The 27,557-nt window shown below is 49.8% G+C and overlaps 1 protein-coding gene across 2 annotated transcripts in view; it reads left to right on the forward strand.

The window, feature by feature from the left end:
* FAM167A (family with sequence similarity 167 member A) overlaps positions 1-27,239 on the forward strand; it is a 45,156-nt gene extending 17,917 nt beyond the window's left edge. For both annotated transcript variants that reach the window (XM_038573653.1, XM_038573652.1), the window contains exons 3-4: positions 4,336-5,134; positions 26,960-27,239. In XM_038573653.1, the coding sequence (XP_038429581.1) occupies positions 4,766-5,134; positions 26,960-27,223 (633 nt within the window). In that variant the 5' untranslated portion in view covers positions 4,336-4,765 and the 3' untranslated portion in view covers positions 27,224-27,239. The remainder of the gene's footprint in view (positions 1-4,335; positions 5,135-26,959) is intronic.
* Positions 27,240-27,557: the final 318 nt, after the last annotated feature.

Consider the following 27,557-nt stretch of genomic DNA (forward strand, 5'->3'; position numbering starts at 1 on the left):
GGCGCTGGCTTGTCGCTCCAACAAAAAAGGCGGATGCGCCCCTGAGGCTTGTCTTCTGTTGAGGGAAATTTTGTGTTGCCCCGCAGCCAGGTGGCCTGCCTAGCAGAGCACGCCCAGGCCTGGTGGGGATTAGGGTCTGACTTTGTTTTTCTGGGTGCCCGGGTCTGCCAGCGTCCTTTGGCTTTCCTCCTCAGGCTGTCCACCTTTGCAAGGCCCAAAGTGACAGACACTATGTTCCCGCGCCACAGGAAGGACTTAGGTTAGATAAAAGAAGGCCCGCTTGCCCTGGTGTTGGAGGGCTCTTCCTCCCCTGCCCTTTCAGCACAGGAAACCGTCCAGTGCTGGCCTCGGTTCCCCTGCACCCAGCCGACTCCTCTCCACCAGCTCAGCACCCAAAGCCCTACAGTGCCCTGAGTCGGTGACATTCCGGCTCAGGCCCTGGCAACCTGGCAGGTGGAGGGAGGAGCACCTCCACAGAGGCTCTCAGGGCACCTGCACATCCAGAGGGGCAGTGATCCCTGGGACACCCTCTGATGACCAGGAGAATGGAGATCAGATCCAATTTCAGCAAATCCTCACCCCCTGGTGAGGGGGCAAGGGGAAGCAGCCTAGGGCTCTGTCCCTGCCCGCTCCGTGTCGCCATGCCCCCCAAGTGGCAAGTCCCTGACTCAGGCCGCTCCATACCCCATACATGCCTTGATGATCATAATAATCCCCAGGTGGGTACAGCTCTTCAAAGGTTGCAGAGAGCTTTTGTGTACCAGAATCCAGCAGACCCTCACAGCATCCTCGTGAGGCGGGTTGGGGTAGGAAGCCCTCTTATGCAGAGTTGGAAACTGAGACTAAGAGGAGAGAGCTGAGCCCCAGCACTGGGTTTCTGGGGAGCAGATCTGAGACCAGAGGTGAGACATTCAGCCCCCTACCCTTGCGCTTACCATGTGGATGACACACTGTCAAACTAGGTCACCCCCAGGGCCCTGAGCTGTGGACAGGGGTGTTTAGAAAATGAGCAGAGAGGGAGGGAGTGGGGACATAAAATCGTGTTTTCCTAAACTAGGCTTTTGTTTCCTCCTTCCTATGGAAGACCTGCTAGTCACCGCTGCGTGATGAGAATCTAAAGGGGAGACCTGAACATCTAGGGGGAGGTGGGACCAATCAACTTCATCTCAGTCAGCTTCCAGGGAAGGATGCAGGGTGCACCCAGCAGGTCAAGGACCAACAGGGTGATTCCTCAGTGCAGTGCAGAGCGTTTTTTCTGGTCATATGACTGATGTAGCACCGATAGGTTTCATCATCTTAAGAATAATATTTTTTAAAGTTTAACTTTGTCTAGGACTTACCATAGAGGAGGCGCCATGTGAAGAGCTCAATATTTGTTACTTTGATCCTTGAAATGGTCCCATGAAGGTGATATTATTACCACCAGGGCCAGCTTCAGGAGCAAGGGACCCGAGCAGCCCCAATGGGCCCTGTGCTTGGGGAAATGCTCTGCTGTTGCCAGATTGAAATTCTTAGTACTGTTCAACAAGGAGCTCTGCATTTTCATTTCATATAGTCTGCTGAGCCCAGAAAACTATATAGACGATTCTGGTTATCCCCACTTCTTAGAAAAGGACACAGAAGTACAGCGTGGTCGAGAAGTAACATGTCCAAGATCACAGAACTGGGCGCCCTGGGAGGGTCTAACCCCACGGCCCACGCCTTCTAGAGTAGGCAAAGGCCAGCCAACATCAGAAGACTGTGCCCAAGTCCCACTGCTGACACCTGTCTGTGGTCAAGAGTGACTCACTTCACCCCTCCCAGCATCGATTTTCCCCTTTGTGAAATGGGGTGATCCCACCTGCTCCTTGGGGTCCCTGTGAGACTTGAGCGAGAGGATGCACACAAGGGTGCTTTCATACACCCCCTAAGCTCAGCAGATCAAAGGATCATCATTAGCTGACTCACCGTGCATTGGCGCTCCTGTTAATGCCTCCAAGTCCTTCTGACACCATCTTCACAGGCCTTCTCTGGATTGCTTTAGAAAACACCAATTAAAATAAACTCCCCCTACCCTTGGAGGCAGCCTCATAAAGTCATGGAGTCATAGCTATTTCACACTCCAAAGGGAAGACCTTTCCCTAACAGGTTCTCCCTGCAGCCATAGCTGCCCCTGCCTTCTGTAGTCAAGTGTGCAGGGAGAGATGAAGGGAGACTTCCCGTCAGTGTCTGCTCACACAACTGTGGTGTGGAGAGAGCACTGCCCTGGGTTTGTCCGCAATTAGATCCTCTCCAAAAGGCTTCACTGGGAATGATCAGAGCTCCCCAGTCCGGTAGAAAGAAGTCCTGGAAGGTAGAGATGCTTCGAGGCACACTCAAAACACTTTCTGGCACCTCAGCAAAAGAGGCAGTGCCTGGGAGGGGCTGCTAATAGGTCTTTAGATTCAGAGAGACTCTAAAATAGCCTGTGTAACCTTGAGAGTGCATTGAAAGCCCCTTGCGAGAACACCCCCACGTTTGCAGAGCTTGCTAAACCTGCAGAAAGTGGATACAAACCTTAGTTTGCCAATCCTCCCAAACCTAGGAGATTGGTATGATCACCCCCATTTTATAGGCAAGGAAACTGAGGCTCAGCAAGCCTGACAGGCCCTGCACCTACGCCATCTGATCTCTAGTCTAGTGTTCTAGCTCAGAACCAGTGGTTCTCAGCCCTGGCTGTTTCCTCACATCACCTGCGGAGCCTTAACGTCCCATCCCAAGTTGCTTGAATCAGAACCCCTTGGGAATGGAGCCTGGGAATCTATTTTTGTGAAGGTTCCTCTGGGGATTCCCATCTGGGTGGCTAGAGGTGAACAGTAGGTTTCTCTATTAGTTGGGGTAGACTATTCCTCCTCATTCCTCAGGGATGCCCTCAAATGGGCCAGGCTCAGAGCATGGGGAGGATGGCCAGACTTCCTCTGGTCAGATCGTGTTGCAGGCGGGGATTGTAGAAACAGTCCAGAAAGACAGAAAGTCCTGCTCTTCTTGAATATCTCCACTGCTCGGTGGGAGAGAAGCCCCAGAGCCTCCCCAGGGGGCCAAGTCTCTGTTTTTATTTTGCTCCCCACTCCCCGCATTCTCTGCCTCTTCATATGCCTGCCCACCAACACCCATGCCCAGTTCCTGTCACCCAAACAAGTCATCAGGACTCTTAGTTTTCGTTTTTCTCTTTGCAGAGATCATTTTAGGTATATAGAAATCAATAAAAATCTTCCCCTTCTCCTCTTCCACACCAACAGTGTACTCTCCAGACTATGAATGTTTTGGGTTTTCTCACCTAAGCTTTATCTTGGACATCTTTCCGTATGAATTCATGCTTTTTCAGCATGCCCTCAGCACACATTTTTTTTCAAGAGCCGGCTGAGAACCAAGGACTTCTCTCCTTGGTCCAAGTCAAACATCCCCAACTCTGATGTACCCATCTCCATCTCCACCTGCCTGGACTCTGTGGGCACAGGGATGGGGCTGGGAGGCTGGAGCTTCACTTGGACTTGGCCTGGGACTCGGAGTGATTTCTCTACCTGCCCTCAGACCCCCTCCCCAGAGGTGGGAAGGCCAAGTCACATCAGAAAGCCACAGCCCTTGTCCACGAGGCGCTGCGGTGCAGGCATTTTAGGTAAATGTGCGACCCATCTTTCTAGAATGGTGAGTCACAAACCTCGCTTGGTTTAACAATCCTCCTTGAGTGAGGTCGGCTCTTCCCTCAGCCGTTGCAGGTTTATTTGCTTCCTCCTCGGAAGCGTGAGGTAAGGTGTTGTTCTTGGAAGAAGCAGCTGAGAGTGCGCAGTAAGACCTGGAAGAGCCAGTGCCTGAAGAAGGGTGGGGGGGCTGTGCTGGGTGGGGTCAGCGGTCCCTGACCTGAGACCCATGGCACAACAGTGTCTGCCTGGGGACCCTCAGGTAGCTGTCGCTCGGAGGAGAGACCTGATCCTTCAGAATCAGACAACCCAGACTTGTCCTTGCTAATGGCCAAGAGCTCTCTGGTGAGTCATTCAACCTCTAAGAGCCTCAGGTTCCTCCCATGCAAAATGGGAACTCGGAGAAGTAACTACAGACTTGCCATGAGGATTGAATGTGATAATGGAGGTGGAATCATTTCAAAAGTGGTGAAACCCTGTAGAGAGCCCTGATTTATTCTTGACTTCTCTGCATTGGGTTAAGCCTTGAAATTGCCTCACTTCTAGTCCTGAGTGAACTATCCGCAGCCCTGTCACCTGACCTCTCTGAGCCTCAGTTTCCCCTCCTAAGGAGCTCAGGAATGTGGCAGGTCTGCCAGGGGCGGGATTAGTACTGACATCATTTGCATCCTTCCTGCAGGGCCTCCTACCAGCCGGCAGGCAGCTTCTCACCGCCTGCCCTTGCCCATGAGGGAGCTCAGTCCTGCTTCCCTGCCTCTCTCTGATCTGCCTGCACCTCCAGGACTGATCTTGGCAAATCTGCCCCCCCCAAAATTCCTGCTGACACTTGTCTGTTCCTGCCTTTTGTGAAGCATGGCACCCACAGGACTCCGGGAAGAATCTTAAACACTGAACCTCCACCACTGCTCCGGAGGGCACACTGTGTGGCTCGTCCACATCCTGGTCCCTGTCAGCTCCAGGGAGCTCCTCACATCCCAGCGATGCCCTCAGCAGCCTTGAACCCAGCTGGATGAGATCACTCCTGAGGGGGAACCAATCTTGCCACCCACCAAGATTCCCACACCGCCCCCCACCACCTCCCATGCCTGGCCGCCCCAGCAGACTCTAGGATGTCTGTGCCTCAGATCCAAGTAGAAGAAGTGGTTGGTGGGGAAGAAGAGCCAGCAGGAGCAGCCCTGCCTCCCGATGACCACCTGCGGAGCCTGAAGGCCCTCACCGAGAAACTGAGGCTGGAGACCCGGAGGCCTTCCTACTTGGAATGGCAAGCCAGGCTGGAAGAGCAGACATGGCCCTTCCCGAGGCCAGCTGCTGAGCAGGGGGAGTGTGGGCAGGAGGAGCCCTCATCCCCAAGGAGGGGGTCCAAGCAGCATCCCCCACCTAACAGGCGTGCCAGCCAGGATGCTGGGCCCCAGCCCACCGGCAAGCTGGAAGGCTTTGAAAGTATTGACGAAGCTATAGCCTGGCTCAGGAAGGAACTGGTAAGTGGCTGCCCCTCCAAGAATCCCCAGAAAAGGCATCTCTCTCTCTCCTCTGTCTGTCTCTCTTTATCTCTCCGCCTCTCCCCCAACCTCTATCCCTCCCAATTGGGCATCTGTCATTTCCCCCATTAAAGCAAGGGTAGACCTCATTACTGTGCGGTTACGTGAGGTCCACATGCCAATCAGCCCCTAGTCACAGGAGGAGGAGGAAGCCTGTGTGCCCCGACCTTCCCCAACGCCCTCCTTGCACAGAGTCTCATAGGTTTATTCCCGAAATGTGAAGGATGTTCCTGGAGTGTGATGTCCCTCCCCTCCAAAATGTTCTCACTGTCCATCCCACCTGCTAGGAGCCCTCCTCAGCAAGCTACTCTGCTCCACGGGAGTGGGGAGGGGGCGCTGTGCTGGAACCCTGGGGCTGTGGGGGGTAAGTACAGATGGGGCTGTGCAGGCCCAGAGCTGTGTGGCTGGAGGTTGCTCTACGTGGCTCAAGGTCAGCCCACAGTGCTCCCTTCATACTGAGCTGTGTGTAAGGAGCTGCTGTGAGGGCGGCGCGGTTGATGGGGCCTGAGAGCTTTGGGCTGGGTCTTGGAGGTTGAGTGAGAGTCTGCCCAGAAGTCAGCACCTGGAGGGGCATCTGGGGGAATGAGCATGAGTAACAGGTATGCTTGGGGAGGGGGAGGGCAGCAGCTTTCCTCCGCCCACGGGCACAGCAGGCTCCCATCAGTGGCATCTCTCAGCAGGTGGGAAAGAGAATAGGTGTTCAGAGTTTTGTGCCCATTGCCCAGGGGAGAATCACTGGTCCTGGGTATCGTGGCCCCTCGGCAAAGCCAGGCACGGTGCTAATGCTCCCCATGACCTCGACTCCTGTCCCTCCTCCTTACCTGTGGCCCAGGTAACACCTGCCCTGTCAGGCCACTCTGGACACAGGTGAGCCAGCACCAACAGCCAGCTGCCTTGGAGAGCCACTCATAACTGCTGTGTCAACAGGGTAGGCAGAGGCCTCCCTGGTTTGTTCTGCAAAATCACGAAATATAAATCCCCTTTGGGGCCTAGAATTCCTCACGGGTTGAAATAAGTAATTGGGGCAGGAGGGGAGGCTCAGGGACTCAGGTGTCTGATGAATTGGCAATCTTTTCTGGTTTTAAGGTTTAGTCTTTAGTATTGAAACTGCTTCCCAAAATATACCCTTCCACTATGTCTGTCTTTAGTAAGTGGGGTGTAAAGTTGGCTTGCATAGAAAATGGGGCACCTGTGGATTCATGCTGTGTCTCTGAACACTCCACTGCCACTGGGTGGGTGCTCCTGGCAGGTTTAGGAGGTGAGTCCAGAGGGACACACGCTGGCCCCTGTTCTTTAAAGCTGGTCTTTAAGATCCCCAGGCTGAACTGCTTTCATTTGTTTTCACAAAGAGAACAAAAATATCCCCATCAATCAAGGATTCAATTACTTGGCTCTGGGTCCATTTGAGGTTTTATTGCTTCTGGGAGTGGAGGCTTTTGCTTTCTAAATAAATTAGCATTCCTTCTGGGGTGGGGGGGGGTGGAGGGGCTTTGGGTTGGAGATTAGAGAAGGAATTCCCTGTGAGTAAACCGGGAGGGAATTCTCTAGAGCTCATTCCCCTCATCCTCTAGATGGGAGAGGTGTCTCTCAACCCCACCTGCATATTAGAGTCACCTGGGAAGCCTTAAAATGTCCCAGAACCTAGACATGCAGATCAATCAAAATGAATGTCAGTGGGGTGGGACCCAGGCATCAGATTTTAAAGTTCTCCTGGTGCTTCCAAACGCAGCCTAGGTTGAAAAAGCATTGCTGTAGGTCTGCGGGCTGGGCCCCTTTTTCTTGCCTGGCCATTGCAAGCCAAGCAGCATGACTGCCCTGGCCAGACTATGTGCTGAGAAAAAGCAGGAGGGCCAGGTCAAGGACAACCATGGGTAATGCAGAGAGCAATGCTCTGTAGGCAGAGAAAGAAATACTAATTGTCCAGACTAACTTGTCTGCCAAAGGCTGTCTCAAGTACAGGGAATATTAGCATTCATAATGCTTTATATTTGCAGGATATTTTATTTTTTTTCCATATACACAATGTAATTTTTTTCTAAGTTTTTATTTAAATGCCAGTATAGTTAACACAGTGTAATATTAGTTTCAGGTGTAGAAAGTGATTCAACAATCTCATGCAACACCCGGCACTAGTGCATCCCAAGTGCCCTCCTTTTTTTTTTTTTTTTTAAATATTTTATTTATTTATGACAGATACAGAGAGAGAGAGAGGCAGAGACACAGGCAGAGGGAGAAGCAGGCTCCATGCACCGGGAGCCCGATGTGGGATTCGATCCCGGGTCTCCAGGATCACGCCCTGGGGCAAAGGCAGGCGCCAAACCGCTGTGCCACCCAGGGATCCCCCAAGTGCCCTCCTTAATGTCCGCCACCTATTTCCCCCATTCCCCTACCCACCTCCCCTCTGGGGACCATCAGTGTGTTCTCTCTAGTTAAGGGTCTGTTTCTTGGTTTGTTTCTCTCTCTCTTCTCTTTAACTGGTTTGTTTTGTTTCTTAAATTCCACATTATGAGTGAAATCATACGGTATTTGGCTTTCTCTGATTGACTTATTTCACTCAGTACTATACTCTCATGTCATTGCAAATGGCAAGATTTCATTCTTTTTCGATGACTAATATTCCATTATATATATATATACACCACCTCTTCTTTATCCATTCATCAGTGGACACTTGGACTGCTTCCATCATGTGGCTATTGTAGCTGACGCTGCTATAAACATCAGGGTGCATGTATCCCTTCAAATTAGCATTTTTGTATTCTTTGGGTAAATACCTAGTAGTGCAATTGCTGGATTGTAGGGAAGTTCTATTTTTAACTTTTTTAAAAAAGATTTTATTTATTTGAGAGAGAGAGAGTGCAGGTGGGGGAATGAGTGAGTGGAAGGGAGGGACAAGCAAACTCCGCGCTGAGTGTGGAGCCTGATGTGGGCATCAGTCTCCCGACCCTGAGATTGCGACCTAAGCCAAAACCAAGAATCAGATAATCAGGTGCTTTAACTGACTGAGCCTCCCAGGAGTCCTCTATTTTTAACTTTTTGAGGAAACTCCATGCTGGTATTTTTTTTTTAAGATTTTATTTATTTATTCATGAGAGACCCAGAGAGAGAGAGAGAGAGAGGCAGAGACACAGGCAGAGGGAGAAGCAGGCTCCATGCAGGGAGCCCAATGTGGGACTCGATCCTGGGACTCCAGGATCATGCCCTGAGCCAAAGGCAGATGCTCAACCACTGAGCCACCCAGGCGTCCCTCCATGCTGTTTTTTAGAGTGGCTGTGCCAGTTTATTTGCATGGCATTTGCCACCCTTTCCACAATTTCTCTGTGCTACCAGGAATGGGTAAGAATAGTAATAATAATACTGAGATTTGTCACTGGGTGTCTGTTGTGTGCCACACACTTCACATGTATTACTTACCTCTTTCGATCATCACCTCCCTATCCCGTCAATCCCATTTTACAGAGGAGAAAACTGAGGCTCAGAGAGAAATGTAGCAATGAGCAAGAGAGTTAAAATTTGAACTCTGGCCCATCTGGTTGCATTGCCCATAATCCTCTTAGCCACCATACTACGCAGTATCTTCCAAAGGCAATGGATTTTGCTGGGTGATTCCTAAAAATGTATATTCACAAAGATGCCAGCAGTCAACAAAACACATGAGCGTAGAGGCCAAGGGAGAAACCAGACTGAATTAGAGTCCCAGTCCTCACACCATTATTCCTTTGTCTTACATTAGCTGTGTGATGGCTGTAATTGTCTCCATTTTACAGATAAGTAAAGTGGGGCTCATAGAAGTCAAATGCCCTGCCTAGGATTGTATGACTAGTGAGTGCCAGAGCCAGAGCTTGAACTCAGCCTTCACCACTGGGGAGAGAGGCAGGAGAGGTGGCCCTCCTGCAAAGGTCCCAGTTGGGCATGCTGAATGAGCATGCTGGATGACAGGGGCAGATTTGTGCTCTAGAAATCACTCGGGAGCATCTCTTAGTGTGGTGACTCCCGAACTAACGGGCATACAGATCACCTGGCTCTCCTGTTAAAATGAAGATTCTGTCCTGTTGGTCTGGGATGGGGTCCATGATTTCAAATTTCCAACAAGCTCCAAGGTGATGCTATACTGCTGGTCCATGGACCCCACTTTGAGAAGCAAGGACTAAAAGGCAGGCAAGACGGGGGCCAGGAGGCCAGAAAGGGGTCTCAGAGGAAGCCCCCGGGATCCCCAAGCCTGTGCCCGGAGCTGAGCCATTGCCAGAGCTGCCCTTTTGGCTTGGGGCTCGGCCAGTAAATGGGCCTCTGGGAAGGAAGTCCCAGCATGCCACACTGAGGTGTCCAAGAACCAGATTCCATCAGAGGTTGTAAGTCTGAGGTCAGAAGCGGCTCAGATGCAGCCTGGCAGGCAGTGCTGTTCACTCCACTTCGGGGATTAAATGGTAACACAGGCAACTTGTAAAGTCCTTGGACTGAATGGAAAATGCAGAGTTCAACATCTGAACAACAGGCACCCTTTCACATTTTTAACATTTCAGTCGAAACACTTAACTCCGTGTCATTTGTTTTCCTAATTCGTCATCTATCAACTCACTGAAGATGTCATTAAAAATTAACCTGTTTTGGGCACGTGGGTGGCTTAGTGGTTGAGCATCTGCCTTTGGCTCAGATTAATCCCAGGGTCCTGGGATCGAGTCCAGCATCGGGCTCCCTGTGAGGAGCCTGCTTCTCCCTCTGCCTGTGTCTCTGCCTCTCTCTCTCTGTCTCCCATGAATAAATAAACAAAATCATTTTTTAAAAATTTAACCTGTTGTTTGAACCCAATGAAGGGGGTTTCAAACAACCTTTGTTTTATTCTAAGCCCAGAATTTAAGTTTCCTCTACACCTGGGCAGATTCCCTCTGCCAGTTTGTCAGGCTCCTGTGCACATTTGTCTTTTCTCCTGATGTGGCTAAGGTAGCCAATTAAAATCTGGAATCCGGACAACCAGGTGGCTGTTTGTTCTACAGGATGCCAAACCCTCAATGTGCTGAAAGTTCTGGCTCTGCAGTGGGTTTGTGTTCAGTAAAGGGCAGGCCCCCAATGGCTCTGGGATTACCACTGTCCTGGGAGCAGTCAGTAAAAACAGTGAGGTGTTTGTTGTCATCGTTGAGCCTTTTAGAGGCAGGCCACGCTGGGTCTGGACAGATGGGCTAGTCCAGCCCCTGTCTCCTGCAAGGCCAGCTCCAAAGCAGAGAGTGACTGCCCGAATCTTGTTTCCAAGGCAAGAAAGGATCCTAAGAACTCCCTCAAGGAGCTCCCTCTCCCTCTCCATTCTCCAGCTACAGGGAAAAATGACAAGTCATTCCTGACAGGCTCCTGGGACCTGTAAGTAGGGCAGACCTTTCCTTCAGTCTCACGTGTTGGAGGATACAAGGGAGGTAGAGACCCTCAAACCCTGTTGGCATTACTCCTCCAAGCTAGGCAGGCCTGAACTTTGCCCCCTGCCACCTGCCCCCCCAGGGTATCCAGGGAGCCTGTCACCATCTGGATGTGGCAGGTAGAGCTCCCACTTCTGTATGCAGGAGAGGCTGTGGCACAGCTCTACTTGTTCCAGACTGCTTATGTTAGCAGAAAGTCTCAGCCTCCACCTTCTTGCCTTTGGGGCAGCCTCCCCAGGTGGCCAAGGGGTGGGGGCAATCCTTCAGGAACCAGTGAGTGTGCCCCGGATGCTGTGGGACTCAGCTCTCTAGCTGAGTCTGGAAATCAGAACATTTCACAGACCTCTGTGCTTTGTCCCAGAGCTTGAAGCACCCGGGTAAAAGGAACGCTCCCTTGTCTTCTCCCTTCAACCCTGCTAAAATATTCCCCTTGCCAACCCGAAAGATAAAGAAAAGGGAAAAAAATCTTCCGCTTGGCCTGCGTGCTGCCAAAACTACAGACAAAGCAAAACAGTCCAGCTTCCTATGGGGTTGTCTTTGTGGCAAGAATCCTGGGACATGAGCAGCTGTTTTTATTTTAGTTTCATGCAGGTGTTTGATACCCACAGAAAGCCCCAAAAAGGTGTTTATGGTTATTAGAAAAAGGGAAGAGGAACCTGACAAGTTTTAATAATTCAAGGGGCTGCCATGGCAGGAGGTCATGGACCTGAATTCGGCTGGCCCCTCTGTGGCTGCAGCTTGATTTCAGCCTCTCCTGATTAAGCCTCTCTTGCCTCTCTCTTGTGCTGCCCGCTTGGCAAGCATGTGGCTGATGCATCCCAGGCACGGCCAACAAGGCCAGCATGATCCATTTCTGCTGAATGATACAGCCGAATGCACCGAGCATCATCTGATCACAGCCATGGTAATACTTCCCATCTAAGGAGCATGGCATGGTCCCCAAAGCACTTTTATATACAATATCCTGGGAGAAGGCTTGGAGGTACTTGCTATTCCCATTTTTACAGAGGAGAAGCCTGAGGCTCAGAAAGATGCTAAGCCTGAGATCAGAGAGTTTAGGTGACTTGCCCATATGCCCAAGGTCATAGGCAAGGAAATGGCCAAACCAAGACCTAGACCCACATCTCCTGGCTCTGGATCCAGATCAATTACCATTTTTTTGTTTTTGTTTTTTTTAAGATTTTATTTATTTATTCACGAGAGACACGGGGAGAGAAGCAGAGACATAGGCAGAGGAAGAAGCAGACTCCCTGCGAGGAGCCCGATGCGGGACTGGATTCCAGGACCCTGGGATCACTCCCTGAGCACTGAACCATCCAGGAGCCCCCAGAGCACTTACCTTTGTACTAGGTATAGGCACTGACACTCAGTGCTAGTCTGTGGAGCCAGGAGTTGTTCAAAAGCCTGTATTTAAAACCCTGCTAATTACAGAACAGGACACATGCAAAGGATTACAGAGAGTTCTTAGCAATGCCTCATAACCACCCGGTAGTGGCGACAGGGACAGCTCTGGCCATATTATGATAAGGGTATGCTCAGAACCATTCAGCGAGGGACTGGCTGAGCTGGGGTCCGAGTCCCCAGAGTTTCTAGTCCAGGTGTTCCTTTGCCCGGCTCTAAGTCTTCTCAGTGTAACTTGGGGCTTTCAGCCTGTCTGGCAGGAGCAACCTGCAGGAGTTAAGACTGTTCTGTTCATCTAGCCACACACTTTAGTAACCCTTCAGCAGTTACTCAAATATTTATAAACAGAGCTACCAGCAAAGGAAACAAACAAAACATCAGTGACGTTCATTCCTGGGTCCCAGTATCATTCTTTGGACTTTTCAGTAGCTCCTGAGAGTCCCAAAATAGGAATACATTACATACAACTAGGAAGAAAAAAGATTTAAAAATAAAAGACGAAAGAAAGGTTTCAAGCTCCCCTCTGTCTTGTCAATGTAACTGGTATACATTCCTCACCTTGTAATCTCTAGGTCTTAAAAAAGGCATAGAATCTCCTAGACTAAGATAAGGGAGTCCTGGATCCCCCCAAATTCCCTACTTACAGTGAGAGCCGATGAGGTGGGGACCATTGGCCAGTGAGATGAAGCCGACTCCAAGAATCTGGTCTTGCCTCTTTCCTTCCCTTGACTGTCTGGCAGTTGAAAAGAGGGGGAGATGAGGGGCACCTGGGTGGCTCAGCAGTTGAACATCTCCCTTCGGCTCAGGTCGTGATCCTGGGGTCCTGGGATCCAATCCGCATCAGGTTCCCCTCAGGGAGCCTGCTTCTCCCTCTCCCTGTGTCTCTGCCTCTCTCTGTGTTTCTCTTATGAATAAATAAATACAACATTTTTTTAAAAAAGAAAAAGAAAGGAGTGGGAGATGGGAGACCGGAGCAGAGGCTTGATGATGGTACCCAACCAGAATAGACCATAAGGCAATCCTGGGGCTGTAGGAGACAGGCTGGGGAGGGGGGGGTCCCTTGATTCAACCGTCGGTTCATCCAGCATAGCCAGAGTTCATGGAGTGCTTGAGCTTAGGAGCTGGGTGCAGGTGGTGGACCAGGGTGACTGGGACAGGATTCCTGCTTTTATGGGGTTCCGCCTTTCATGGAGGAGACAGACACAAAACACAATGACATGGTGTGACAAGAGCTATACTAGAGGTAAAATAAATACAGTTCCAAAATGCTTCGGGGAGCCGAGGTGCACGCTGAGCAGTCACTGTGCGCCAGACACAGTGTACAGTAAAATTAACCAAACAGAAATACACAAATCCCTACCTTCTTCAGCAACAAATCCATGTCATTAAGTGTGATTGACATTAGGCTGCTCCTTATTTTCCATTCACATTTTTCCTTGAATAAGGAAAACCCAATTCCTCTGATGTGCACCCGCCCAGTTATAACTATGCAGTATGTTAGTGTGTAGTAACTATTGGAAGAGGCATCCAGAGCATTTGTTAAAAATTCAGATCCTTCTCAACCCTTCGTGGAAATTCAGATTCCATAAATCTGGGGTGGTGTCAGGAACTTAACAAGTGCCCGAGGGTGATTCTAATGCAACTAGGTCACTAACCAGTCACAGGCGGAGAAGCAAAAACATAAAATTTGTAACTAAACTAGACTTTCAGTCAGGTTCTACTATATCCTAGCTGTGTGACTTTAGGAAAACAATTAACCCAGACCCAGGTTTTGTCATTGCAAAATGGGTTTAATAAATACCTCCCTGCCAGAACATACATAATAAATATTTATCGAAATAGTCAGGTGCTATGTACTAAATGGACTGTGCACATTTATATTCATCACATCATGTAATATAGCGCTCTTTTAAGGTAGGCACCGTCCCCATTTTGCAGGTGGGAAAACTGAGGTAAAGTAACTTAGCCAAGACCAACCAGTCGAGCAGGGGTTAGAACCCAGGTCTGTCCGACCTCGGAACCCCTGCATTGAACAGCTGCTGCACAATCAATTGCTCCTGTGATCAAATGAGCATGAATCCACTTTGTATTTCATGATGTTTTAGGCTCATTCAACACACTCTTTCAATTCCTGGAACTCTAGGCTTGCTGTTCTCCAGAGTTCACTCGATTTTGCACTTTTTCCAAGAACTCCCTTCTCTCTCTGAGAAGTCTTCATTATTCTAATATGAAGTCTGGGTCTCATGGCACAGAGGTTCAGAAGGGACTGTTCAAGACTAAGACATGCCCTTGGGCTGAACATCCCCTTTATTTAAAAAAAATTTTTTTTAAATTTATTCATGAGAGATGCAGAGAGAGAGGCAGAGGGAGAAACAGGCTCCCTGTGAGGAGTCCGATGTGGGACTCAATCCTGGGACCCCGGGATCATGACCTGAACCAAAAGCAGACGCTCAACCAGTGAGCCACCCAGGAGCCCCTGAACATCCCCTTTCTGAGGGATGTATTATTTTATAAGCTTCAGGACCCAACCTAGTCCCCAAGCTGCTACCAGGGGAAAAACAACAACAACAAAGGAACAAGCACTGCCCACGGCTATTGTTGGTCATGTCCCTGGGCATAGGCCTGAGCCAGACACAGCCTGTAAGCAAGCAAATCCCAGGGAAAGGTGACAGGCTCACTCAAGGCGGCTGAGCCCCCGGCAGGGCTGTGCACTACGGGCCTGGGCCTCGGGAGCCCGGGGTGCCCGCCGTGGGCCAGCGGAGCCTGCAGGCCGCTCAGGACCCCAGGGGGGAGGAGGAGCTGCGGGGCCAGTACGAGGTCCTGGCTTCTCTGCCTCCCCACTGCCCCCCGCAGGGCAGGCATGCACCAGCGCCTGAGGACCCCTCTCCTAGGGCTCTCCTAGGGCTCCTCTGACAGTGCTAGCCAGCAGGATGCGCAGACCCCCCAGATGCTACAGCAGCCAGGAGCCAAGGGCCATCACCCTCGTTGTCCAAAGGGGGAAGATGCTATGTGGAGAAATGCAGGAGCGTCCACCCATCAGCTGTCACAGACTCGGGCCCCGCCCTCCCCAGCCCACCCACTCCCGGGCTCTCACTCTGCCAGCAGCCCACGGGGCCACCTCGGGCCACACTGCACAGTACTCAGCAGTTGGTGACCTTACTAAGCCCCTGGGACCTGTGGGGGAGGGGTGCAGCCCTGACTCTCGCCCTAACTCTGGACTCTGATCCGGAGCTAGGTCATAGCCGCTTCCCAGGCACTGCAAATACCCCCCTTAGGTGGGTTTTGAGTTCACATACACACCCCCACACCCCCACCCCACCCCCACACACACACCAGGCCCCAAGGCTGCTGCGGAGTTCCCCCAGGTAGATGAGGCCAAACCATCTGTTCTTCCTAAGGAGGCAGGCTCCGGGGTTAATGGAGTGTGAAATGACTTTGGAGAGCAAAACGGCCTCAATCACGCCTGGAAGGTGGGGCAGAGAAGAGATGGGCTTCACTTCCTCTTGAAGGCACAGTGAGAATCTATAGATAGAAACTACAGGTGCACGAGAGCCTTGATTACTCATACAAGCCCCAGTTCTAGAGAGCCCCTGTCCCACAAGAGGCTCCCCCTCACTCATGGTCAGTAGTGTTTCTGGCTGGTTCGTGGGCTTGTTCAGCACCAGTGTGGAACTCCCACTCTAGCAGTTTCCAAGCTGGGAAGCCCAGAATCCAGGAGAAATCTAGAAGTCCCAACACTGGTGCTCTAGGGGTCTCTCATGGAAGGAAGTCAGGGTGCCTCAGTGTCCTTCATTCGTCTTTCATTCAATTGACAACTGCCCTGGCCACAGCTGATTGATCTCCAGGCAATCTCTTAAGGAGGCACAATCCCTGCCTGGGATAGTTAATGCTCCCAGTAGGAACAATCTGAAGGCAGTGCAAGGAGCTCATGGTAGAGTAGAAACACAGTCCCCATGGTGGGGCAGGTGGGGAGGGGAGGAAGGGGTGTCTCTTCTCCTCTCTGTCAGCTCTCTCACCCAGAGACAGCCCAGCAGAGCATCTTGGTTCAGAGAGGCAAGGAGGCCCACCCTCCCTGCAGTCTGGCTGGAGGCCCTGCTCCAGCAGCCTGGCATGAGTGACACAGTCCTAGGACTAGCTGTTGGCCCCACAAGGCCCCCCCACTGGCTGTCCAGGGCAGTGGCCAAGAAGTTGGGGAAGGCCCATGCACACTGGCCAAGCTAAGGACCTCCGCCTCCATTTCAAATCCCAAAATGCTTTGGCATTATGAGTGGACACAGATAAGCCAGGTGATAAAGGGGATGCTAATGCCACCCTGCCAATCCCACGGGACTGGGCTTAAGCGTGAAGAGCAACACAGGTGTCAGGTGTAAGTAATCATCTGCAAAGTGTGTGGGAAGCATGATTTGGTGACTAGCTCTGCTAGTCACTCAAGGACCCCAGTAACTTAGTGAGAGAGGTAAGAGTGTCATACGGGAAATAACTAACTGCTTAGCTCTGCAGTTCTAGGGGATAAAGTGAAACTAACACTTATGGAACCTCACATCCTATACAGAGTGTCTTATATATGTGTTATTCATGTAATTCTCAGAGCAGGTATTATTATTATGCCCATTTCACAGATAAGGAAATGGAAGCTCAGACAACTTGAGCAACTTGCCCAGAGCAGCACCACCGGTGAGTGGTAAATGAAGGACTTCAAATCCACAAGCCAGGGCTTTGTTCATTCTACTCACTGCCTCCTCACAGGCCTGGAGGGCAGCCTGGGTGAGGAAGTCAGGAAAGGTCCCCTAGGATTGTCCCAGCTGTAGAAAATCAAAACCTGGCTCTGGGGAGATATTGTCCATTGACTTCATTCTTTCATTCATTCATTCATTCATTCATTCATACATTCATTCAACAAATGGCTTTTGAGCATGAGAGTTATGCACCAGGCACAGTAGTCATTCCTCTTAGGTGTTTTATCACCTGGCGGGGAGACAGATGAGTCAACAAATGCCTTGTGTAGGTGCTGTGGTAGGAAGCACCCATGGTGGTGAGTGTCACCCAACCTGTAAGGTATGGAGGCAAGGAGGATGGGATGGTTCTAGGGGAGGGAAGAAGGACCCAGTATGACTGCTGTGGAGGGGAGTTGAGGCTGGAGGGAGCAGGAGAGCCAGGAGGGTTGGTTGGGCCTTTGAAAGGTTTGAATAAAGAGGAGACCTGTCCATCAGCCTCTTGAGTGTAGGGGCCAGTGCAAACATGGGCGAGGGGCGGGGGGGAAGCAGGGAGGAACCCATGATGTGGGGTGTGGGGTGACTGTGGGCATGCCAGTCTTGGCTGTCCTTCCCAGCCTAGCAACAGCACCCATCTCTTCTGCTCCCACTCAAGGATACAGGAATCCTTTCTGAGGTGTACAGCTTCCAGGCCCGCCTCATATCCAGGATGCAGCCTTACTTGGCTAGGAGAAGGTGATCAGCATCCCCTCTCCATTAAGGGGTCACATCGCTGCCCAGAGCCACTCATCTCATTAGGGGCTGATCTAGAACTATCTGAGTCTTTTGGTGCAACAAAATACCCCAGCCTGGGTAGCTTCTCAGCTACAGCCATGTGATACAGTCTGCAGGCTGCAAGTCTCTGGTCAGGGGACCAGCATGGTCAGCAGAGGGCCCTCTTCTGGGTCACAGACTTCTCGCTGAGTCCTCACATAGTGGAAGAGGTGAGGTCGCTCTCTGGAGTTTCTTATGAGAGCATTCATCATCCCATTCACAAGGGCTCATCCCTCATGACTTAAGCACATCCCAGAGGCCCCACCTCCAGATGCCATCACACTGGGCATTAGGGTTTCAACATATGAATTTAGGGGTCACACAAAGCAAACTGGAACCCAGAGCCTCTGGGGACAGATCTGGGGGCTATTCAGAGTGCATCACTCTATGTGCCAGCCTCATGGGTAAAGATTCAGTTTGGCCTTGGACCTTCCAAGTTGGAAAATCAAAGACCTTATCATAGCAATAGAACTTGAGGGATGTCTGGGAGGCTCAGAAGCTGAGTGTCTGCCTTTGGCTCAGGGCATGATCCTGGGGTTCAGGGATTGAGTCTCTTATCGGGTTCCCGGCAGGGAGTCTGCTGCTCCCTCAGCCTATGTCTCTGCCTCTCTCTACGTGTCAAATAAGTAAGTAAGTAAGTAAGTAAGTAAGTAAGTAAATAAATAAATAAATAAATAAATAAATCTATGAAAGAAAGAAAGAAAGAAAGAAAGAAAGAAAGAAAGAAAAGAAAAAGAAAGAAGAAAGAAAGAAAAAGAAAGAAAGAAAGAAAGAAAGAAAGAAAGAAAGAAAGAAAGAAAGAAAGAAAGAAAAGAAAAAAGAGCTTGACTCTTGCCACAGAGGACAGACGGTCCCGGACAGGGTCTGAGGCACATCTTCCCTGGCTCTGGGCTCTGCTCAAACTTTCCCTCCCAGCAGATAGGGGCTCCAAGGAGAGCACAAGAGCGCCTCGGAGAAGCCCAGACAGCCTAGTCATGTTCTGCCCAGGGGATGAGAGCCACGGTGTCCTTCTGCCCACCCACAGCCTGGGGCAGGGACAGCCTGACACCTGCAGAGAGGCAGCTGTGACTGCAGCCTCTACTTTGCCGGGCAGAGTGGTCTGTCGCCGCCCAAATAGAGACCTTTGAGAAACCTTCACTTGAGTCAACAGCTTTGCTTGAAAATCAGTCCATGAACAGTTTGCTTTCTAGAGGTGTTTGGAAAAAAATTTTTAATTTTTTTTTTTTCCCGGACCCTAAAGTTGCCTCTAGCAGCACATTTCAATGACACCACTTGCTTGCTTTCCTAACAGTATTATTCTGGCTCCTTCTCAGAGGCCAAACCAATGATCAAATAATGAATAATATTTTCTCCAGGCTTCTAAGTGTGTTCCTACACAGCACTGATTAAAACAATAAGCTGGACCTTTTGGTGAAGTTATATAAATCATCAGACAGCTTACACAAACCATTTCCAAGTTTCAAGCATTCAGTCTCATAGAGAATACGGCGCATTCCGTCCTTTCATGCACGGCTGAGAGAACGGCCTGGATTTTATACTCAGTCTCTCTTCAACATCAGTCAGAGGGTAATTGTGACTGTTGGGCTAGGATGCCTTAGATCTGAGCCTCAGAAACGGGGGCTAAACGAAATGCCCTTGATCACCTCAGGATTCCTTCTGTCTTCCTGCATCTGTGCTAATCCCAACAAGCCTCAATCCAGCTCATTTGCAGCTTCTCTGGTTTGCCCTGGGCGCACAGGGTTCTCTGGGGTGAGCTTTAGAGATAGATTTGCAAACCTCTGCCCCAAATGTGCTTGCAGGTGTGCACAGGGCCGTGTCTCAAGCCATTGTCCCCATCTTGTCGTTTCTCCAAATTAAGAGAACAAATTTTCAGGGGGAAAGGTGCAAGATCGCAGAAAGTGAAGGACTAGGGAATGGAAATGAAGCAGCTCAGGAACAGGGCTGCAGGGAGGCCGGGTGCTGGAGAGAAGAGGGTGTGTCCACAGGCCATATACTAGTACTCATCTGAGGAAGCACCAGCTGCTGGGGCAAAGTTGTGTTCAGAGGAATGGCTTCTTGTGCTCCTGACCGTCTGCTAGTTATGTGATTTTTGTCTTTTTTTCAAAGTCCTTAAAACTTCAGGGCATTTTAGACCTGCAGAGAGCAGACCCAAGAAAGTGTCCTAGCACGTTCCATTGGCAACTAGGAATAAAGGTATTAGCCAGAACCTCGCATTTTTAAGTATTAAAAGAAACACTGATATGCTGTCTTCCCTGGAATGCCAAGACATCAGTGTTTTAGACTGAGCAAGTGAGCACAGAGCAAGTGGACAACGGGCACTGAGGAAGGAAGCAAATCATCCAGATTGCCCCCAAAATGCCGCTTCTCCCAAATGCTGCAGGGGCCGTTGCCTAAGAACAAAACACTCTCTTCCCCAAGCACCCCAGTTTGCCCCAGATCAGGGAGGGTTTTAGGATATGGGACTTGGGGAGCTAAAACCAGGAAGGTTCTGGGCAAACCTTGGGTGATCGTGGTGATCACCCTAATTTTTAGCTTTTGTTGTTTCTTTAATTGTGGTAATATATATGTGTGTGTATATAATATAAATATAAATGCATATATAAAATGTAAAATTACCATGTAACCATTTTTAAGCATACAAGTCATTAGGTACATTCCCAGTCTTGTGCGATCATCACCACTGTCCATCTCCAGAAGTGAGTTCTTCTTCCCCAACTGAAACTTTGTCCCCAGAAGACACTAACTCCCCATTCTCCTCTTCCTCCCCCCCCCCCCAGCTGCTAGCAACCCCCATTCTCTGTTCTGCCTCTCTGAGTTTGACTACTTAGATTCGTCATGTAAGTGGCAAGTCTCTCACTTACAGATCGTGCTGTAGCGTACGCCAGGATGGCTGAATAACATGCCACTGTATGGACAGGCCGCATTTCGTTGATCTGTACATCCATCAGTGGACACGTGGGTGGCTTCCACCTCCTGCCTCTTACGAATAATGCTGCTACGGACACAAGTGCACGAGTATCTCTGTTCAAGCCCCTGCTTACAATTCCTGCAGGGAGATACGCCCAAGAGGAATTGCTGGGTCATGTAGTAATTCTCTGTTTAATTTTTTTGAGGGACTGCCATATTGTTCTCCACATCAGTTGAAGGCAATGTTTGTTTTTATTCCACCCGACTCAGAGGCAGAAGTCAGCCCGTCTTCTAACTCCCCCTGAGAGCAGATCACTCTCACATGAGGTACTTGTGTGAATTTCCTCGCCTGGCCATCCTACCTGCGTTGGCGACAGCCGTGCATGGCCATTGCTGCAAAGTCACCCATTGGCCACCTCTTTCGTGAGCTTCCTCATCTGATAGGAACACGCCCTGTCACCACAGTGGGCTGATGGCCACAACACGCTGCCATTTCTTCCCCTTTCACCGAGCACTCTGCCCTAATTACAGGATTACTGGAATTGTAGGCGCGCCTCTGAGAATCCAGCAAGCGCCTTTATTCTGCTGGAACAACAGGCCACCCTGGGAGGGGGATTAGAAATCGGCACGTCCTACAGTTGAGCCTTTGCCAGGGAGAACATTAACCCATACTCTGATGGTTGAGTCAGCGGGCCCAGGGTGACCTAGGGCCAGCGTCTCAGTTTCTTTAATAAAGTCTTAAAAGTGGGAGGTTCTGGCCACTTTCCACGTTCTGCACCTTGGCTTGGAGAGAAAGAGCTTAACCGGTGAACCTCTTACCTTTGTCTGACTGGCAGCGTTCAGCTCACTTGGCATGCCACTTATTATCTACCGTGCTTCTCGTAGTCCTTGGAAAAGACAGTGTCCCTTCTCTCTAGATGAAGAGACAGAAGTTCAGAGAGTGTTAGTGACTCACCCAAGGCCACACAGCTCAAGAGGAGGGGCTTCCACTGGAACCCAGATCCAAACCCCAGAACAGAGGATTTCCCACTTCATTGGGCTCTGGGATCCAGCCCAGCTCCAGGTAAGCAGAAGCCATGGAAGGGCCACCAGCTCTGGGCTCTGAGGGGCCTGGGGTGGTCCAAGGGCACCATGCCCCGGCTGGCCGATCCTGGATAGTCCCTTAACTTCTCTGAGTTGGTTTCCTCCTCTGTAAAACAGACTGAAATACCTCTCATCTAGAGCTGTGAGCAGATGCAGTGAAGTAATAACGTTAGTTGACACTTCACCTGACAGTATGTGGCAGGAGATGGGGCATGAGATCATAGCTGCCTGAGTGCCTCCTTGGCAGAGCAGAAAAAAAAAGCAAGGGGGTCCTGACTCACTGTAACAGGATCAGCAAAGACATATGTTCACTAAACATATCTGGAAAAGGTTTAATTTCTAAAAAGCCTCATAGCTATATGAACCTTGTGAAATAAGCCAGTCACAAAAGGACCAATTCTGTATGATTCCACTTATATAAGGTACATCAAGCAGTCAAATTCACAGAGACAGTGAAATGGTGGTTGAGAGGGGAAGGGGGGTGGGAGTTGTTTAATGGGGACAGAGTTTCAGTTTTAAAAGATGAAGAGGTCTGGAGGTGGATGGTGGGGATGGTTGCATACCAGTGAGAATATGCTTAACACCACTGAACTGTATGTTTAAAAGCGATTAATATGGTAAAAATGTTGGGTTATGTGTATTTTGCCACAATGAAAAAAACGAAAGAAAAATTCTAGGTGGTGTGTTGGGAGTGGGGTGGGGAATCTGCACATTTTGCTTAGGTTTTTTAATTTTGTTTATTTTTAATTTTTAGCAATGGGAGTTCATTTCTGTATAGATTCGGCCTGATTACCGGAGTTAGCTCTTTTCTTTTTTTTTCTTTTTTTTTAAAGATCTTATTTATTTATTCACAAGAGACACAGAGAGAGACAGAGAGGCAGAGACACAGGCAGAGGGAGAAGCAGGCTCCACGCAGGGAGCCCGACATGGGACTCAATCCCAGGACTCCAGGATCACGCCCTGGGCTGAAGGCAGGTGCCAAAACGCTGAGCCACCCAGGCCTCCCCTGGAGTTACCTCATAAGGCAGGGCAGAAATACCTCAAATTAATGTACAAGTCACCCTTGGGAAATCCTTTAGTGAGAATAGGACCAACACAGCCGGTTTTCCCTGTGGCATTGGAACAGTGTTTCTCTGAGCATCAGATGCAGTGGCTGATTTACGTTCAGGGGTCGTAACAAAATACATACTCCGAGTGACTCATAGGGCAGATACTAACACTGAGGCGCCCTCAGAACCAGGGTCTGCAGGGAAAACAGCCCCTTCCCCATCCCCTATCGTGGTCCTTTGGGAGTACAAACAAGTCGAATGGCCAGAATCCTCAGCCCTGTTGAAAGTATGGTCTTATTTCTCTTGATTCTCTTATGCAGAGTCAAATGAGTCCAAGCTGAATGAGTCTGTGAAGTGGCTTCACCAAGGTGGCCTTGGGCCAGTCAAAGAGAACTGGACATATGCTTACTCTCACCCCTCTTTCCCGCTAACTCTGATGGGATTTCAACCCTAAATTGTTCTCTGACCTTTGACTTGATCTATTGGCCGTAGGAAAATAGACCTTTTCTTCTATCAGGCACCCCTACGGGCCACATCTCACAGATACTCTTAGACACCTGCTCAAACCTGAAATTCTCCGACCTTAAGGATCTTTTCAGACCTCAGATCCAATCTCGGGGCCAAAGCTTAAATAAAAACCATGAAGTTCCCATCTTTTCAAAGAGCTCTATCTTCAAATGATAAAATACTCCCAGAGAAGTGGTTCAATCAAGACTCCTCGAAGACCATATTAAATAAAGCAATAGGCGTGAGCTGGCACTGTCTTTCAGACAAATTTGACCACTATCTCCTTCAGAAGGGTTTTAGACAACGCCTAGCCCACTTCCATGCATGACCAATGAACACCTAGCCCACTTCCAAGCTCCATGACAAATGAATGAATGGCCAACTGCCCTGTGATGAGCAAGCCATCATTAATTTGGTGCTGTTCTAAATCAGTAGAGTTTTTAAAAAAGATTTACTTATTCATTTGAGAGAGAGGGCAGAAGGAGAGGGAGAGAATCTCAAGCAGACTCCCCATTGAGCGTGGATCCCAGGACTCTGAGACCATGACCTGAGCCAAAATCAAGAGTCTGACACCTAACCAACTGAGCCACCCAGGTGCCCCAATAGAATTTCTGATTGACAATAAAATTTGGGTTTTTATGCCCAAGGATTAAGAAACTAACAAACAGGGGCTATGAACGTTAATACCAATTTTGCCATTAAATATTTTGCTGATCCCCATGCAAGACTTTTTTTAAAGCTTTTTATTTATTTATCCATGAGAGAGACACAGAGAGAGAGGCAGAGACATAGGCAGAGGGAGAAGCAGGCTCCCTGAGGGAGCTTGATGTGGGACTCAATCCCAGGTCCCCAGGATCACGCCCTGAGCCAAAGGCAGATGCTCAGCCACTGAGCCACCCAAGCATCCCTCCCATGCAAGATTTTTTATCTTGATTTTTCTTATCTGCGAAATGGAAAGAAAGGGGATCTGTAGAAATACATTTAAACATGAAAGAGAAAAAAAAGAACAATAAAATGCTTATTGGTGAAGTTGCTTATTTTTCTACGAGGCAATGCACTAGATTCCAAACCTTAACAGAGGAAAAGTGAGACCATTTGCATTCACTTGCATAACAGTGGGAAGTGTCCCCCTGGGATCTCATGGTTGGTTTCTCCACATCAGTTTGGTTCCAAGCACCATGTGAAGGATGTGGCTGAGCTTGAAGACACAAAACCACAACAACAATAGCCACATGCAATGACAGGCAGAGTAGACAGTGAGAAGGAATCAGATTTGTATCAAGTAGGAGCAGCTGAGGACCCCTGTCCTATTGACAAGGGTTATTTTTTTTTAATTTTTATTTATTTATGATAGTCACACAGAGAGAGAGAGAGGCAGAGACACAGGCAGAGGGAGAAGCAGGCTCCATGCCCCGGGAGCCCGACGTAGGATTCGATCCCGGGTCTCCAGGATCGCGCCCTGGGCTGAAGGCAGGCGCTAAACCACTGCGCCACCCAGGGATCCCGACAAGGGTTATTAATGGAAAGTGCTGGGATGCCTGGGTGGTTCAGTGGTTGAACGTCTGCCCCTGGCTCAGGTCATGATCCTGGGGTCCTGGGATCGAGTCCTGCATCAGGCTCCCCGCAGGGAGCCTGCTCCTCCCTCTGCCTATGTCTCTGCCTCTCTCTGTGTCTATCATGAATAAATAAATAAATAAAATCTTTTTTAAAAAATTAATTGAAAGTGCTGGGAGCCTGAGGAGATCCTGTGAGCTCCAATACCCATCTCTGCTATGGCACCACTGTGAAACTGAGAACTGTTTGACATTCTTCCAGACTTGTAAACTATTCAGCCAACCTGCTCTGCTGATCCCTCGGGGCTGGCTGTATAGTACTAACAAAGTTAGCATGAGGATGAATTTTGGAAACTGTAAAGATGTTAGACCAGGTGTGGGGGTATTATCACTCCCCTTCCTCAATAGAAAAGGCATCGAAAAGATCATGAGCCTTTTGTTAGTTCACTGAGTGCAGGACTAGCTCCATGCCCCACCCTCCTCAACAGTAGCAGAGGAACCAGGACTTCCTTGTCGGTGGCTTGGGCACTGGAGACTGATTGTCTGGATTTCTCATCTCAACTCTGCCATTTATGCCCTTTGTGGCTTGACATAGTGACTGACTTCGTCAGCTTCTGTCTCTTCATCTCTAACTGGGGGATGGTGATGGTGATTTTACTTAGAGTTGCAGCATGTTGATATATCCGTTATAGACTGAATTTTTGTGTCGCCCCTCCAAATTCACATGATGAAGCCCTTACCCCCGGAGTGATGGTATTTAGAGGTGTGCCTTTAGGAGGTAATTAGAGTTTGAGTCATAAGAGTGGGGCCCCCATCATGCGATTGATGTCCTTATGAAAGGAAAGAAAGCTGAGCTTTCTGTCTCCATCATGTGAGGATAAACCAAGAAGGTGGCCATTGCAAGCCAGGAAGAAGGTCCTCCCTAAGGATGGCATCAGCCCACCCCTTGATCTTGGACTTCCTGACCACGAGAACTATGAAAAATCTTAGTTTGTCTATTGGTTAATCTTCCCAGTCTGTGGTATTTTGTATGGCAGCCTGAGCAGATTAATAGATTCCTGAAGAGCTTAGAACAGTGCCCGGTTCATAGTAAAACACTCAGTAAATATTGGCATATATTTACATATTTGTTTGGTTTTTTTGAAACTTTATTATGAAATATTGCAGACAGGGGCACCTGGGTGGCTCAGTGGGTTGAGCATCCAACTCTTGGTTTCAGTTCAGGTCATGATCTCAGGATCATGGGATGGAGCCTGGTGTCGGGCTCAGTGGGAAGTCTGTTTAAGGATTCTCTCTCTCTTGGGATCCCTGGGTGGCGCAGCGGTTTGGCGCCTGCCTTTGGCCCAGGGCGCGATCCTGGAGACCCGGGATCGAATCCCACATCGGGCTCCCGGTGCATGGAGCCTGCTTCTCCCTCTGCCTGTGTCTCTGCCTCTCTCTCTCTCTCTGTGACTATCATAAATAAATAAAAATTAAAAAAAAAAAAAAAAGGATTCTCTCTCTCTCCCTCTGCGCCTTCCCCTGCTTTCTCTCTCTCTCTCTCTCTCTCTCTCTCTCTCAAATAAATAAAATCTTTTTAAAAACATTGCAGGCCTTCTAGAATGTTTAAAGGTTTAAAGAATAATAGCATAACCACTACCCAGCATGAGGTATGAAATATTACCAATACAGCTGAAGCCCTCATATACCTTCCCCAACCACCTTCTTTCCTTCCCACCCAGAGGTAATCATGCTCCTGAATTTGGTACTTATCACTCCCGTGCGTTCCTTTATACTCTTGCTCCATTCCCATCTGTATGTATCTGTAAACAATGAGACTGAAATTTTAAGTAAGCCAGGACTGACATATGTCTCTTCCAGACAGACTTAGACATAGTATCTAGCCTAGCACAAAATATTGTTGGAGGGGCGCCTGGGTGGTTCAGTTGGTAAGTGTCTGCCGTGGGCTCAGGTCATGATCTCAGGGTCCTGGGACTGAGCACCCATCAGGCTCTCTGCTCAGCAGGGAGCCTGCTTCTCCCTCTCCCTCTGCCTGCTGCTCCCCCTGCTGGTGTGCTCTCTCTCTCTCTCTCTCTCTCTCTCTCAAATAAATAAATAAAATCTTTCAAAAAACAACAACAAAGTATTGTTTAGGAAACCCATCTGTCCCCATGTGTCATCTTGCTCTGTGTGTGCTTTCACCCTCCTGAGCAGGGACTGTCCAATATCTCCAGGTGGGCCAATCGACGATGCGAGCCATTAATCAGGTCTCCAATCAGCATGTGTGTGTTTGTCAGAGGCGACGGAGCGGCAAGCCCCAGCCCCGTTCTTGGCTGACGCCTCCTCTCCTCCCTTCCAGATGGAGATGCGGCTGCAGGACCAGCAGCTGGCCAGACAGCTCATGCGGCTGCGCAGTGACATCAACAAGCTGAAGATCGAGCAGACCTGTGACCTGCACCGGAGGATGCTCAACGATGCCACCTACGAGCTGGAGGAACGGGACGAGCTGTCCGATCTCTTCTGCGACTCCCCGCTGGCCTCCTCCTTCAGTCTCTCCACCCCGCTCAAGCTCATCGGAGTCACCAAGATGAACATCAACTCCCGGAGGTTCTCTCTGTGCTGAGAAGCCCTGGAAGGGGGCGGGGGGGGGGGGGGGGACGGTGCAGAGCAGAGTGTTTGGGAGGCGGGGAGGGGATGTGGCAAGGGAGTTGAGGCTGAGTTACCCTGAGTGGGTCTCCCCAGAGGCAGGACTTCCCTGTGACTGGTGAACCTGGACCCTCAGACCCACAGCAGGTGCTCTCCCCGGGGGCTCCGGCTGTGGAGCCCAACAACCCCCTGACTGTCTGTGACCCAAAGTGTCCTGCAGAAGGGCCGCTCCATCCAGATGTTCAATGAGACCTGGCTCCCAGCATGACACATCTCCATCCTCCCCTCGCTCACCCATATTCCTGTTTCCC

This window comes from Canis lupus, chromosome 25, assembly GCF_011100685.1.
Source record: "Canis lupus familiaris isolate Mischka breed German Shepherd chromosome 25, alternate assembly UU_Cfam_GSD_1.0, whole genome shotgun sequence".
NCBI lineage: Eukaryota > Metazoa > Chordata > Mammalia > Carnivora > Canidae > Canis > Canis lupus.